The 17,417-nt window shown below is 41.3% G+C and overlaps 1 protein-coding gene across 2 annotated transcripts in view; it reads left to right on the top strand.

Moving 5' to 3' along the window:
- The window catches only part of LOC135539607 (histone deacetylase 7-like), a 94,124-nt gene that overhangs the window by 62,328 nt on the left and 14,379 nt on the right, over positions 1–17,417 (top strand). For both annotated transcript variants that reach the window (XM_064965584.1, XM_064965585.1), the window contains exons 18-20: positions 787–874; positions 1,207–1,326; positions 2,682–2,779. In XM_064965584.1, coding sequence (XP_064821656.1) covers positions 787–874; positions 1,207–1,326; positions 2,682–2,779 — 306 coding nt within the window. The remainder of the gene's footprint in view (positions 1–786; positions 875–1,206; positions 1,327–2,681; positions 2,780–17,417) is intronic.

Below are 17,417 nucleotides of genomic sequence, written 5' to 3'. Positions count from 1 at the left end.
TGGGTGCATGTCTGTGCATCAGTCTGAAATAGAATGCATTAGAAGGCTAACCACATTCAGCTGTGTGTGCTTGCATACGTCAGCGTATGTGTGTGTGGGTGCTTGCATGCGTGAGTGGGTTCACGCGCGATAGTGTGTGTACTCAGCAGTGCCTGTCACTAGTAATTTATGTGTCGATAAAGACTTACTGGAGGAAAGGAGTTGGCCGGTAGATATGATCTACAGTTCACACTCGCCGAGCTTATAGCTCCTGCTGACAACACCGCTTTCAACATTCCTCTTCTCATTTTCATACATCAACTCTTTCTCTAACACCTTCTCTGTCTCACAATATCCTACGGATATTGAGTACGAGTCAGCTTACTGTAAGTGGTTTTATGCGGAGCACACTCTCTGAAATGCGTGAGGAGGGAGGTCACGAGAAATGATTTCAGGTCACGAGAAGTTATTTCACCAGAACTTATTTGGATATGGGGAGAGTATTTTCGTCTTTGTGTTTTGCTTTTGTTTCTGTTATGGTTTTCTTTTGTCTGAGATTGTCAGATGTTTACTTGCCGTGACTTTTTACCATCATTCAAACCGCCATTCAAACCAAGCCTAAATATGAGTGCATGTCCAGTGAAACAAAGCATGTTTGACCCATTGGCACTAATATCCTCACATCACCTAGTGTATGTATTGTGAGGACATTCTCTGAGATGCCCTCACATTACATTGGGTGTCTTTTGTCACGTTATGGGGACATGACCTCCTGTCCTGATTAAGTCCATATGTGTCTTTCCGAAGGGGTTTCTGCTTCTTCAACTCCGTGGCCATCGCAGCCAAGCAGCTCCAGCACAAACTCAGCATCAGCAAGATCCTCATTGTGGACTGGGTGAGAGATGACCTCCATCACTGGTCCCCACATGGGAGCTTAACACTTGCTTACTTACACAACACACATATTGACCCATACGTGTGGTGTCAACATTCACACTGATCTCTGCTTTTCACATGAGTCTGGGCCCGCCACGAGTCTGGGCGTTAACACAGACAGACACACACACACACACACACATACACACGTTGGAACACATGCACACTTAAATACTACCTGGTTTGTAAAGACAAATAAGATGCAAACATCCAGAGCAAGTATGAGACTGGTCAAGCATACTACATAATTACGAGTCTGACGACCCCTTGACCTGTATCCCCAATGTGCAGGATGTTCACCATGGCAACGGTACCCAGTCAGTGTTCTACAACGACTCCAGCGTGCTGTACATCTCCCTGCATCGCTATGACAATGGCAACTTCTTCCCCGGTAGCGGTAACCCAGCCGAGGTAAGTTAGGTTAGACGATCCACCACCATGTACATCATGCTCCCCCATCAAATACATGATTGGTCTTTTCATGTGGGGGAATAAAAGAAAATGTCTGAGCCAGCACAGAACAGATTGTGTCTGCCCAATAGTCTGAAACCCCTTTAGCGTTTGTTACTACCCACTCCATTCTCACCAAATAAGGAGGATTAAAAAAAGGGGATGTTTTACCATATTCTTCATCATGGGAGGATGGTCCATTAGATGCTATGCTGGCTTGGATGTGGCTTAGCCTTAAATGGCCCCTCGACCGCCACTGAGCTGTGTGGTAAACCTCTGGGGTCTCTGTGTCCCTCGACCACAACCCCGTGTACCTATATAACACACTAAGGGGTAGCATTGATGTCATCAGGGGTACCACAGAGAAACATCAGGGTACCCATAATCCGCTCCAGCGTCTCTTAAACATGAAAGGAATAACAGAAAGGGGGGGGGGGATGAAGAAAGGGGATGAAGAAGAGAAGAGAACAATGGAGAAAGAGAAAGAGAGGGAGAGTGACTAGTTGGCAGTGGATGGCGGAGCTCATGTGTTTTGAGTTTGCCCTGTGAACATCCCGTCTACCGAGAGAGAGTCAAGTCAGACACTGCAATGCACATCATCCTCACACACACGAACACACACACACACACACACACACACACACACACACACACAAAGGAAATTACTGCAAATTGGTGCCAAGAGTGTGTCACTCAGAGTCCTCACTATCTCCTCACCATGACATTGAGCGATGGCGGAGGAGTTTCAAAAGCTAAATAGCCGTTAGCAGACATTTTTAAGGCTTACTCTCCTCTTAAGACCAGGGGATCAGTTAGTATGCAACCCCACGAACGTGAGGTCAAATCAGGGAGCCATCCACCGGTGAAATATAGTCTCTTGCGACAGATGTTAACATTTGGTTCTGGGTGCGGAGATTATGTGAAATATAACTAGAAACTGAATATCGCCAAGTGCCGACTCGAGAATATACGTACGTCCCTGTAGTGTGTTAAAACTGGGACTTAATCTGGGTGTAGTTTTGTTGTTGCTGCGAGGGATTTATAAGCCGATTTGACAAATTGTATCAAAAATCGAAATAGTTGAGTTGATGGAGGCGTTGAATTAATGGCCAGCCGTCTTTCATTTGGAAATCGTAATCACTCCCGTATGTCATTGAAATGTGACGTGGCTTTTCCTCAATTGTAACAAATGCGCATTTTTCAACAACTGTGCTGATAAGTTTGTGAACATTTGATGCAACATATCTCATGACCTTTCAACTCTCAGCACAACTTTCCATGAAGTAAGACATAACTCTCTCTCCCGCTCTGTCCAGGTTGGAGCAGGAGCAGGTGAGGGCTTCAATGTCAATGTGGCGTGGACGGGAGGCTTGGACCCTCCCATGGGCGACGCTGAATACCTGGCAGCATTCCGGTACAGTAGAGACACACACACCTAACCTACCTCACTTTACCTCCAGCCCAATTCACATTAAAACAAAATCACAAAGATTTATATTCAAGTCAAAGCCAGGGGTGCTCGCTAATGATTCATAGGGAGTCTTACCGAACCTCTTCACTCATCCTTGAAATAACAACAGACAGCTGTGTTATAACAGACATGTATGTCATGTGTTCAGGTGTTATATTGTGGTGCGAGTTGGGATGTTTGTGATGCCATCCAATCCATGGGGGAATTCATGAATGTACTGAGACCAGCGTACATTAATGAACATACTCTGCTGGTGTCAAACCGTATATGAAAACGTAATACATATTCTGAAAGCTGAGAAACAGCCCTTTCAAATGATATGACATGCAATCGCACCACATCAATCAAATGGTAATCAGTCAAGAGAAAACACCTTTGAAAATGTGTATCTTTGTGTGTCTTCTCCCAAACCGCTGCCATTTACACAAATTCCTAATGAAGATAGAGAAAAACTTAGAGCATACTGAGTCTTCCCTATTTGGTAAGGATTGATAATCTGAAATCAGAATTGAACTGGAAGGACAAAATAAGGCATATAATAACAATAATTGGCTTTTAACTTAAATTTCTTCTTATATACATTCCACTAGGCCTATAGCCTAATACACAAAGAGTCAGAATTAAAAGCATGCAAGAACGGGGAAATTACCTGTCACAATCTGAGCTACTGTGTTTGAATACCCATACTAACATACTGTATACTACATACTTAATGAGTATATACAACATACTATATACTATTAGTTCATTTTAATATATTGTAAACGAATGGTATCGTTTCAGTTGAGCATACTAGTGCTTCGTCTGTCTACCGGAAGTTGATGCCGTTGCTATGCAAACTCTTGCTAGCTTGTTAGCATGACAAATGACTAGCTAGACATTTTACGATTTCGTTTGTGTTCATAAATTCAATCTGGAGTGCCACAGTGCACTCTGGGCATTCGTAAATCCAGAGAGTGGACAGATTGTCCTATTGTAAAAAATAATAATCTCGGAGCATTCAGAGAGCACACTGGACACTCTGGTCAAGGAGTAGGGTTGATCCGAGCGTTCAACGGCAGTCAAGCACCCAAGCTATCTGAGTAACGTTGGCTAGCTACTTCCAGACACAAATGAGAGAACACCTCACTCTGACCATTTTACTCCCCCTAGCAGAGCTGGTTAGGCTGTTTTCATGTTATACAGAGTGTTGGAGACTGTAACTGTGCTGCTGGCAACAATTTAATTACGCTTTTTTTGCCCATGTTTACTGACACCGGCCATATTCTGCGCAAGAGTGCTCTGAAATCGGAGTAGATAGCCAGAATTAACTATGTCCATTGAAACGCACAACGACTATACCACTTAGCTAAGAATGATGTGAATAATCAAGTCAATAAATGTTGTTTAGTTAGTTAGCAGATAGTTAATATGCTTCCTGGCAAGTTCGATGTATTAGTAGCCAACTAACTTAAGGTAACTAGCTAACATGCTGGTACATACTGCAGTAATGCTATGCGGTTTGTAAGGATAACGTAGCTAACAAATTGTCAGCCAACATAACGTGTAACGTAACTTATTTGAAAAGTCATTACTTTATTACATTGCTCAACATTTTCTTAACATTTGTCATAATAAGTTAAAGCAATGAATTTGTATCCGCTCTCTAAGGACTTCGGCTGCATATTTTCCACCATTTTCTTCAAATCTGAAAACGTTGTGAAGCCACGCCCATTTTATGAAGAATTGCATTATGGGCCCAAAAGCACGGAAATAGTGTCCACTTCTTGTATACTTCATATTTTGGAGAATTTAGTACGGCATCTGGGAACTTTTGGGATATTAGCTATATCCATACTATGACCAATAAGCATACTACAGTTGAAGTCAGAAGTTTACATACACCTTAGCCAAATGCATTTAAACTCAGTTTTTCACAATTCCTGGCATTTAATCCGAGGAAAAATTCCCTGTTTTAGGTCAGTTAGGATCACAACTTTATTTTAAGAATGTGAAATGTCAGAATAATAGTAGAGAGAATTATTTTTTTCAGCTTTTAGTTCTTTCATCACATTCCTAGTGGGTCAGAAGATTACATACACTTAATTAGTATTTGGTAGCATTGCATTTAAATTGTTTAACTTGGGTCAAACTTTTCAGGGTAGCCTTCCACAAGCTTCCCACAATAAGTTGGGTGAATTTTGGCCCATTCGTCCTGACCGAGCTGGTGTAACTGAGTCACGTTTGTAAGCCTCCTTGCATGCACATGCTTTTTCAGTTCTGCCCACAAATATTCTATGAGATTGAGGTCAGAGCTTTGTGATGGCCACTCCAATAACTTGACTTTCTTATCATTAAGCCATTTTGCCACATCTTTGTAAGTATACTTGGGGTCATTGTCCATTTGCAAGAGCCAGTTGCAACCAAGCTTTAACTTCTTGACTGATGTCTTGAGATGTTGCTTCAATATATCCACATCATTTTCCTACCTCATGATGCCATCTATTTTGTGAAGTGCACTAGTCCCTCCAGCAGCAAAGCACCCCCGCAACATGATGCTGCCACCCCCGTGCTTCACAGTTGGGATGGTGTTCTTCTGCTTGCAAGCCTCCACCTTTTTCCTCCAAACATAACGATGGCCATTATGGCCAAACATTTCTATTTTTGTTTCATCAGACCAGAGGACATTTCTCCAAAAAGTACGATCTTTGTCCCCATGTGCACTTGCAAACCGTAGTCTGGCTTTTTTATGACGGTTTTGGAGCAGTGGCTTCTTCCTTGCTGAACGGCCTTTCAAGTTATGTCGATATAGGACTCATTTTACTGTGGATATAGATACTTTTGTTCCTGTTCTCCAGCATCTTCACAAGGTCCTTTGCTGTTGTTCTGGGATTAATTTGCACTTTTCGCTCCAAAGTACGTTCATCTCTAGGAGACAGAATGCGTCTCCTTCCTGAGCGTTATGACGTCTGTGTGGTCCCATGGTGTTTATAATTGCGTACTATTGTTTGTACAGATGAACGTGGTACCTTCAGGAGTTTGGAAATTGCTCCTAAGGATGAACCAGACAAGGTAGGCCTTGAAATACATCCACAGGTACACCTCAATCGACTCAAATGACCCAATCGACTCAAATGATGTCAATTATCCTATCAGGATCTTCTAAAGCCATGACATAATTTTCTGGAATTATTCTGGAATTTGCCAAGCTGTTTAAAGGCACAGTCAACTTAGTGTTGAAAAACTAGTTTTTAAAATTTTTAATTTTTAATTATAGCCCCTTTTCTCCCCAATTTCATGGTATCGAATTGTTGTTAGTAATTACTATCTTGTCTCATCGCTACAACTCCCATACGGGCTCGGGAGAAATGAATGTCGAAAGCCACGCGTCCTCCGAAACACAACCCAACCAAGCCGCACTGCTTCTTAACACAGTGCGCCTCCAACCCGGAAGCCAGCCGCACTAATGTGTCGGAGGAAACACCGTGCACCTGGCTACCTTGGTTAGTGCGCACTGCGCCCGGCCCGCCACAGGAGTCACTGGTGCGCATGAGACAAGGATATCCCTACCGGCCAAACCCTCCCTAACCTGGACAACGCTAGGCCAATTGTGCGTCGCCCCACGGACCTCCCGGTCGTGGCTGGCTGCGACAGAGCCTGTGTACTGTCTTTTATTTATTTATTAGTATTTTTTTAAATGTAGGGTGTAGATCAGCTTTAATATTGCAGATAGATCGTAGCTTCCATTCATGTAATTGTCTGCATTATTTCCAACACCCCATATATTTTTTGTAAATATATATATATAACAGACATGCACATTGTACACATACATATAAATACACACACACATACACACACACACACACACACACACACACACACGCACGCACGCACACACACACACACACACACACACACACACACATATACAGTTTAAGTCGGAAGTTTACATACACCTAGGTTGGAGTCATTAAAACACGTTTTTCCCAGAGGTTCGATATTTGGATTTTGGAGCCCTCTTCCAGTTCAACCTACAGAAAACACAAAGGCACATCATAAGTTCAGGCAATTGTGGTCACTTTTCCAAACATGAGATGTGATATGCAAGGACAAATGTATCCTTGTTAATGTTTTTAAACATGTGTTTATGTCATTCACAAAGGAGGACAATTTCATTATGTGTTAAGAAAAGTGAGGGATGCTTTTTCCTTTCCATCCTAAACTCCTGCACTTCTATGAGAAGCATTGGAAGCTCTACAAAACATAATTGTTCGATTTATTAATAAATACACATGAAAGGCCATTTCAACTGGGGAACACATTGCTTTTTTGGGGAAACAGCCTCATAAATGAAAGAATTTAAGGACATTATATTCATTATCCACCCTAGTGATTCAAGATGAAGGACATGCATCTCATCAGTACATTTCCATCATGTCATTCTCAACATATCCCTAATGAGAGCAAAGTTACAATCTTTCCCTTTATTTACACTCTCTGTGTGATTTTTCGTTGGAGTCCTGTGTCGCCATGACTTATGACAGGGTAGCTTGACTGGAGCTAACATTAGCCGATGTTAGCTTCTATGCCAATAGAGATTTATAAATGAATTAAACTTTCAAAACATCATAAAAAAAGAACAACAATAATATCATTACACTCCGCTTAACTTGGTGTTTTATATCATATGCTTTATAACTCACTCACCATGAAGATAAAGTTTAAAATAAATGTGTTTATCTGGTGCTTCTCTCTTCAATTTTCAGTTGGCTCTTTCAATCAACTGGCAAGAGCCACTATAGAGCGAGAGCACAAGAAGCAAGTGTTGTCAACTATTTTTCAGGGAAAATTGCTATTTGCTGTTTGTTTTGTCGCTAGAAGTCGCTAGATTACGTTTTGCCAGAGCTGCGATGACATCAGCCAATTTATCTTGTTGTGGCACAGCTGCCATTAACACCATATAAACTCTTTGTGCCACAACTCCCCAAAGGCAGCCTGAAAAGTAGCCAGTAAAGGGATGGGGTTTGAAAACTTGTTAAATATAGCGACAAAGTCACTAAATTGGCAACACTGCGTAAACTAAGCACTAGAGCGAGCTGCTCCCTCTGTGGGCCGAAACAAGCAAAACATCCCTTGACTATAAATACGTGATAACAAAATGCAGAAGATTAGGCTACTGGTCTATATACAGTACCTTCAGAAAATATGTATACCTCTTAACCTACTCCACATTTTGTGTGTTACAGCCTGAATTCAAAATGGATTAAATAGATTTTTTTTCTCACCCTGTATACATAATACTTCATAATGACAAAATGAAACATGTTTTTAGAAATGTTTGCAAATGTATTAAAAATAAAATACAAAAGAATGTACGTAAGTATTCACATCCCTGAGTCAATACTTTGTAGAAGCACATTTGGCAGTGATTACAGCTGTGAGTCTTTATTGGTAAGTTTCGAAGAAATTTCCACACCTGGATTTTGCAAAATTTGCCCATTGTTCTTTTCAAAATTCTTCAAGCTCTGTCAAATTGGTTGTTGATCATTGCTAGAAAACCATTTTCAAGTCTTGTCATAGATTTTCAAGTAGATTTCAGTCAAAACTGTAACTTGTCCACACAGGAACATTCACTGACTTCTTGGTAAGCAACTCCAGTGTACATTTGGCCTTGTGTTTTAGGTTATTGTCCTGCTGAAAATGTCTAGTGGAAAGCAAACTGAACCAGGTTTTCTTCTAGGATTTTCCTGTACTTAGCTCCATTCAGTTTATTTTTTATCCTGAAAAACTGGCCAGTCCTTTACAATTACAAGCACACCCATAACATGATGCAGCTACCACTATGCTTGAAATTATGGAGAGTGGTACTCAGTAATGCGTTATATTGGATTTCCCCCAAACGTAACACTTTGTATTCAGGTCAAAAAGTGAATTGCTTTGCCACATTTTTTGCAATATTACTTTTGCAAACAGGATGCATGTTTGGGAGTTTTTTAAATTCTGTATTGGCTTTCTTCTTTTCACTCTGACAATTAGGTTAATATTGTGGAGTAACTAGAATGTTGTTGATTCATCCTCAGATTGTTCCTATCACAGCTTTTAAACTGTAACTTTGAAAGTCACCATTGTCCCTTCCTCTCCGGCAACTGAGTCAGGAAAGACGCCTGTATCTTTGTAGTGACAAGGTGTATTAATAACTTCACCATGCTCAAAGGGATATTCCATGTCTGCTCAATAGGTGCCCATATTTGTGAGGCATTGGAAAACCTCCCTAGTCTTTGTGGTTGAATCTGTGTTTGATATGCACTGCTCAACTAAGCACAAGAGCAAGGGGTCCAGAGATGAGGTAGTCATTCAAAAATCATATTAAACACTATTATTGCACACTGAGTGAGTCCATACAAGTAATTATGTGACTTGTTAAGCAAACGTTTACTCCTGAACTTATTTAGGCATGCCATAAAAAGGGGCTGAATACATATTGACTGAAGACAGTTCAGCTTTTCATTTTTAATTAATTTGTTCAAAGAAATTTGAAAAACATAATTCCACTTTGACATTATGGGATATTGTGTGTAGGCTAGTGACAAAAAGTACATACATTTAATCAATTTTAAATTCAGGCTGTAACACAAAATGTGGGAAACGTCAAGGGGTGTGAATACTTTCTGAGTCTCACATTCTCCCATATGTCTGGTTGGCAACACAGGGGACCCAAATATGAGCAAGAAACGGTATTACCATTTTTTCACAGCAACTATTTCCCTTTTTCTCTGATGTTACAGACAAACTTGGCCCAACAATAGTAGCCTAACAATAGAGGCCTGACTTTATCAGAAACTTGCTCACAGATGTATATAAACACATCAATACCAGCCAACCTCTTTTGACCTCAGTGGGTCTATTTATGTAAGGGAGTGTGTACACGTATTACTATGACATTATTAATGGGGTTGCAACACTTACTACCGAGTTCCAAACTACCTCTGGAAGCAACGTCAGCACAAGAACTGTTTGTCTGGAGCTTCATAAAATGGGTTTCCATGGCCGAGCAGCCGCACACAAGCCTAAGATCACCATGCACAATACCTAGCGTCGGCTGGAGTGGTGTGAAGCTCGCCGCCATTGGACTCTGGAGCAGTGGAAACGCGTTCTCTGGAGTGATGAATCACGCTTCAACATTTGGAAGTCCGACGGACTAATCTGGGTTTGGCGGATGCCGGGAGAACGCTACCTGTCCCAATGCATAGCGTCAACTGTAAAGTTTGGTGGAGGAGGTATAATGGTCTGCGGCTGTTTTTCATGGTTCTGGCTAGGCGCCTTAGTTCCAGTGAAGGGAAATCTTAACACTACAGCATGCAATGACATTCTAGATGATTCTGTGCTTCCAACTTTGTTGCAACAGTTTGGGGAAGGCCCTTTTCTGTTTTAGCATGACAATGCCCCTGTGCACAAAGCGAGGTCCATACAGACATGGTTTGTCGAGGTCAGTGTGGAAGAACTTGACTTGTCTGAACAGAGCCCTGAACACCTTTGGGATAAATTGGAACGCCGACTGTGAGCCAGGTGTAATAGCCCAACATCATTGCCTGACCTCATTGATGCTCGTGGCTGAATGGAAGCAAATGACAAGATCTAAATAAAATCAAACTTATTTGCTACATGCTCCGAATACAACAAGTGTCGACTTTACCATGAAATGCTTACTTACAAGCCCGTAACCAACAGTGCAGTTCAAGAAGAAGAAAATATTTACCAAGTAGACTAAAATAAAAAAAAAGTAATAATAAAAGTAACACAATAAGAATAACAATGAAGTGGCTTTATACAGGGGGCACCGTCAGTGTGCAGGGGTACAGGCTAGTTGAGGTAATCTGTACATGTAGGTTGGGGCGAAGTGACTATGCATAGGTAACAAACAAACAGAGAGTAGCAGCAGTGTACAAGAGGGAGGGAGGGGGTCAATGTAAATTGTCCGGTGGCGATATTTATGAATTGTTCAGCAGTCAAATTACTTGTGGGTAGAAGCTGTTGAGGAGCCTTTTGGTCCTAGGGGGAAATCCTTCCCAGAAAAGGGGAGGCTGTTTATGGAACATATGGAACAACTCCATATTAATGCCCATGATTCTGGAACGAGATGTTTGATGAACAGCTGTCCATATACTTTTGGTCATGTAGTGTATTGAGTACATTTTTTAAGGATTTGCGTAAACTTTAAAATAAGTCATATAAAAAGTAGCTCTTCAATCCATTCAATTTGAGTTGAGACATGTTGTATCTACACATGTTTGAGACACGGGCAATGTTATGCAATTTATTTCATTTAGGAAATATTTAAATAACAGATGCTATATAATAAGCAGAAAAAGGCAAAGAAGCTGAACAGCAATGATGACAATAAACCACATTGTTCTTCATTGAAAAAAGCGCATTTATGCTAAGTATGCAAGAGAGCTACTAAAAACTCACTATATGAATACTATAGAGATTTTGATTAATGATAGTACTATACAAGTACTATTGAGTATTATTACAGAAAACACCTGTCAGGAAATCTTATAAAAAATATTATATAGGGAGAGAGATATTATAGGACGCTATAAGCCCACTATAGGTTACTATAGAAATCCTATAATGTCCTATAGGAATACTATAGTTATTTTCTGTAAAGGGGGGCACAGAATATTCTCGTCCTAGAACCATTGTGAATTGATACTACAGTTTATTAAATAGCACAGGCGACAGTAACGGGAGGGAAGCAGTAAGCGGTGGAGTGTTGACAGTCAACATTGTTGACAGGAGCCTAGTATCCTAGGCTCCTGTAAATTGTATTGCATGTGTGAGGCACATTCTCAACAAGCAAGATACAGCCTAGGCTTACCGTTGATATGGCCTTATACAGTAGGACTGAATCATTTCGATATTTTCGATTGAACGTTTCTTAGGTAAATGGACAAGAGACACTTTTTGGAAATTGGGATGGATACGAGCCGAATGGGGTATGTACTGCCGGTAGGCGTATTTTCATTATGAATAATGCCAAAGAATGTAGACCATTTAGAAACCGGTAACACTTTGTTTAAATAGTCCATCTGTAGATGCTCTACAGACTATCAGTAACATTTCAGCTAACTATCTACTAACCCTAGCCCTAACCTGAACCCTTATCCTCATCCTAAATTCAACCCTAGCCCTAACATTAACCCTTATTCTAAACCTAACCCTAACCTTAGCAAGCAGTTGCTTATTAACAGATAGTTTGTTGATAGTATGACTATCCGGACTATCCAAATGAAGTGTGACCTAGAAATATTTTATAGATAGGCTCCTTGGCTAATGCATGGCCAGGTTAAGAAATACATGCAACTTGTTGCTGTTGAAACAACTTTTGCTGTAATAGGCCTAGGGCACGGGTAGCCTACTGACAACGTGTTTTTTAATCACATGAAACAGAAAACAAGCAATTGTAACAGAAAAACAACTTAAATGTTTCTAAATAAGGTCAGCGGTATCAGTCATCTTTCATACCATGATGGGCTTATGGACATGTAGCCTACATGAGGGGTTTTGCGCATATCCAAAATAATAACCGTATCTGGCTAAAATAATTTGTCCTCTCACATTTTGTGTTTGACAATGGCGCTGGCTTAACGGCTGCCGGAAATAGAGCCCATGGTGTAAATCCATGCCACTGTATGGAAGTGCGTCCCAATGTCTTTTTTTTCTGTGCACCGCACTTTCCACTTCATTCAAGCCACAGCCCCTGAATGAATAGCTGCTCGGTTTGCAGCATAATGAACTTTGAGCGTTCCTGTCAGCGGTGTTGGCTCGCCACCAGGCCGTTAAACAGTATGTGAGGTCTGTATGGTGCATACACACACACCGTGGGTGGGCCAAGCTCGTCAAACTCACGACGCTAACGGATAAAGCCGTGCTGTACCGTTACAAGCTATCGGTTTCAACAGGCAGACGCTAGGCCCAATGTTTGCCCTTAGCATACTCTGCTATTTGCTAACTATCTGAGAACCACTTAGGCAGTATAGTCTGTGTTGGTTCACTGGATGTATAAAAGGAAAAATGAAACTGGAAAATGTTCCTTAGTTCAAGTGTATGTTAACTAGCAACTCTACCTTCGTTTTGTGTACAGGTATTTCCCAGTAATCTAGCAAATCTCACGTAGTTATCAATGCAGGTGTCTGTTACCTACGACAGATGTTACCTCGTAACTTAGTAACTTTTTCTAATGTAATGTTTTCTTAGCTCTCAGTACAGGTGTATGTTACCAACCACTTTTTTTTATTTTTTATTTTTACAGTATCTCTCAATACAGGTAGATGTTACCTAGCAACTATCACTTAGTTTCCAGTAGCCTACATGTAGATGTTACCTAGCAACTGTTTATTGTATGCCTATAGGCTATATCCTGGTGTGGAATTGGAAAATCCTAATGTAAAATCCCAGGAGTGACCTTTAAAACACGTATTTACATGTGAAAATGATTTCACAGCGTTCCCCCCACCGTAATCCGCCAACAAACACTGTAAAGCAATATATTGTCGACTCGGTGCAAGAAAGATCTCTGTGCCACTTTTCAACTAGACTTCCTGTACAGCCAGACAAGATGCACCCAATTTGAAGAGTTTCTGCAATGGCCATAAATGTAATAAGTGCAGTGACTGGTTCCATTCTTCCTGCCATCTTTCTAATTTGATTCATATTCATGATTGAGATTTCAATCTCCCAGTTAGAAGCATATGTATTGGTGCATAGACATGGACCGGTTCTGTTTATTTCACATCTTGCCATTCAGAGGCTGAGGGATCTTGGGTTGCCTCCAAAATGGCAACCTCTTCTGTATATAGTGTGTGTGTGTGTGTGTGTGTGTGTGTGTGTGTGTGTGTGTGTGTGTGTGTGTGTGTGTGTGTGTGTGTGTGTGTGTGTGTGTGTGTGTGTGTGTGAGAGAGAGGGGGGGGAATAGCGTGTGTCAAAGGGGAATGGGTAGATTCTGGTTGAAAAGGATTTGAAGTGGTTTGGGGGGATTTCGGTATAATCTGGTAGATTCCTTTGGAGTTGGGGGTAATACGTGCTGTGTGTATGTGGTACTAGGCAGGAGGGTCAGGTAAAGGGGCTGTATGTGGGGGCGTAGGGGGTCAGTGGCAGGGGTTAGAATCTGATGAGGTAGTGTTTTTTATGGGTGGAGGTTGATATAGCCTGGTGGATTTTTGTTAAGCTTGGTGGGAGGGGGTCGTACTTGTGAGTGTGCATTGAAGAGGAAGTGTGTGTGTTTGTTGGTGTGGTTGTGTGCGGGTGTGCACAACCATGTGTATCTGTGTGTATATGTGTGCGTGCATGTCTGTATGTATTTGTGCGTGTACACGTGCATGTACATTCATGTGTGTGTATGAGGAGGTGCACCCCCACAACATGGGCTGCAGGGTCTGGTAGTGCATGGCGGGGGAAAATGGAGGGGGGGGGGTGTGGGAGGGGTGCATTGTTAGGGAATCCAAAGACGGCGTAATTAAGCCCAATGGATACCAGATGGCTGGCTGTCAGTGACGTGAGAAGAGGGACGAGCCCCTAATGGGAACCAGCCGCCCGCCGAAACGCTTTGAACTGGCGGCCGGAGAGAGAGGGAAAGAGAGAGGGGAGAGAGAAGGAGGGAGAGAAAGAGAGAGAGGGGGAGGAGGGGAGGGACAGAAAGAGAGAGGAAGAGAGAAGGTGGAAGGAGAGAGGAGGAGGCAGGGACGGAGGGGTTGACAGAGGGGGGGATGGAAAGAGAAAGAGATGGCGGGGGAGAGAAAGAGGTAGCGAGAGGAATCACAGCATGGGCCGTGTGTGCTAGCTTAAATCACTAGCGGCAGCAGCAATGGGAGGAAGAGGAAGAAGGGAAGAGGAGGAGGTGGAGAAGAACAAGGGAAGTGGTCCCAGAAGATGAAAATAGAGAGTCTGTGCTGGCATCATCGACAAATACTCCCCTCTGGACATCACTCTCTCTTGGTCCTGATGGTTTTCATCTGTTTGGTAGCACTTTACATAAACTACATGCCAACAAGGGCAACTTTAACTACTTTGGTAACCACGGTAACCAGAATGTATCCTAGTAGGTACTCAAGTATTACTTGCAACTGCATATAAGATACATAAAACAATTATTACATTTCAAGGAAGAGGCCAAATGTTATTTTTAATTAAGTTTAGTGACTGTGTTTTCACACGAAATGTTATCAAACAGAGATATGTAAATGATGTGGTTAGCATTTCAAATTTCATCTACTTTTAATTAAAAAATGTAATATATATATATATATATATATTAACCTTTATTTAACTACGCAAATCATAAAACAATGATGGCCTACCCCGGCCGACGCTGGGCCAATTGTGCGCCGCCCTAGGGGACTCCCAATCACAGCCAGTTTTGACACAGCCTGGATTCAAACCAGGGTGTCGGTAGGGACGCCTCTAGCACTGAGATGCAGTGCTTTAGACCGCTGCACCACTTGGGACATTGTGTCACAATGGGTATGTTACCTAGGAGTTTGTTGAAACGGTTCAGCCGGTTCAGACAGTTGGACTGATCAATGGGGCGGCAGGGTAGCCTAGTGGTTAGAGCGTTAGACTCTAACCAAGGTTGCAAGTTCAAATCCCCGAGGTACAAATCTGTCGTTCTGCCCCTGAACAGGCAGTTAACCCACTGTTCCAAGGCTGTCATTGAAAATAAGAATTTTTTCTTAACTGACTTGCCTAGTTAAATAAAGGTAAAATAAATTTTAAAAAATGGCAGCCTGGTTCTGGATTTATTTGTGCTGTTTTGCAATGACCATAGGTGTTGGCAAGACCGCTCAAACTGATCTGGGACCAAGTTAGATCTGTGGAACATGGGGTTTAATTTGACCATGTCTCTTCAAAATGTTACCCAAATGTGACTTGGTAGTCAGTGATTTATTTGTGAATTGCCTTGTCATGTGGTCATACACATACTGTACATCTCTCCAAACCAAAAATGTTACATTCTGCTTTACTCTTCAAGAGCATGTCATATACAGTAAGCAATAAAGCACAGCGTGTTTTGTGTGTCATGAGAGGCTAGGGTGTGAAATAGGGTTGGGCGGTATCCAGATTTTCATATCGTCATACCGTCCTTCTTTCATCTCGGGATTAATGGTATTACCGGTTTAGAACACAAGGGGGCACCAGAGAAACTAACAGACAGGCAGAGAACGGAGAGGAGGATAAAAGTCAAGGAAATCAAGATAGCAACTTTGCCTTCTCAAACATGTCAGAAACTAACACAATAGGATGCCCCGTCATCGTATTAACTCAGCTACGTACCTAGATAGCAAGTTAAACTACGGGTCATGTTAACACATAACAAAATATATAAAACGCATAAGAGATATCTTGCTGTGTTTTGTAAACACAGATCTAAAATGCTTCTCATTGTAATTTCTGCTCGGCATCAGACTCATTTTGTGCTTCAGCTGCACTTCTAAACTCGGATGAGAATTCACAGCTGGTGTTCTATCAGCAGACGGAGCTCAGACTGATGTGGAGCTACTTTTCTCCTGTACTTTTCTCAGTGTAGCCAGCCTATTTTTCTCTGGTAAAATGCTAAATAAAATTTACGCAAAACATTAGGAAATGTAGCTGGCTACATTCGTCTTTGATAAGCTTAAACATTAGACATATGAAGGCCATGCATAGTTTTTGACAAAAAAAAGACCTTGCTTTTTCATTGTAAGCTCATCTACTTGTGTGGTTACCAGGCAAATAGCATTGCACTTCTTTTGTCAGCTGATGAAAATGAAGATATATTATGTAACGTATTTTCTGTGAAGGAAAACTATAGACTATAGTTGCACGTCCCTGATCACTCTATTGAAGCAGAAAAACACGGTTGACTTTCAATATAAAACATGACTCCATGTGACACAGCTTTACTCATCTGCTCCCACTTTCTCACATTGTGCTATTTACAAACAAACACGTGACTGGCTCAACTGTGCTGGTGAACTAAGTATGCTTCATAACGTAAATTAATAATACTACTAATAATGTGACAGGTGAAATAAGAACGCGATCTGCTTCATCTCCTAATGAATTGCACAAGTTGACTGTAGTTATTTACTTAAAAAATAGCTACAAATATTCAAATGTATTGAAAAACTTCAAAGAAATAGTTACAACGGTATTGACGATATTGAAAAACTGTCCCGTGGCTATTTCCAAATATCCCGGTATAGAGTATATATGGTACAGTTGAAGTCGGACGTTTACATACACCTTAGCCAAATACGGTTAAACTCAGTTTTTCACAATCCTGACATTTAATCCTAGTAAAAATTCTCTGTCTTCGGTCAGTTAGGATCACCACTTTATTTTAAGAATGTGAAATATCAGAATAATAGTAGAGAGAATGATTTATTTCAGCTTTTCTTTCTTTCATCACATTCCCAGTGGGTCAGAAGTTTACATACACTCAATTAGTATTTGGTAGCATTGCCTTTAAATAGTTTAATTTGGGTCAAACGTTTTGGGTAGCCTTCCACAAGCTTCCCACAATAAGTTGGGTGAATTTTGGCCCATTCGTCCTGACAGA

This window comes from Oncorhynchus masou, chromosome 5 (genome assembly GCF_036934945.1).
Source record: "Oncorhynchus masou masou isolate Uvic2021 chromosome 5, UVic_Omas_1.1, whole genome shotgun sequence".
NCBI classification, from domain to species: Eukaryota; Metazoa; Chordata; class Actinopteri; order Salmoniformes; family Salmonidae; genus Oncorhynchus; species Oncorhynchus masou.
This window is presented reverse-complemented; position numbering and strand designations above follow the sequence as displayed.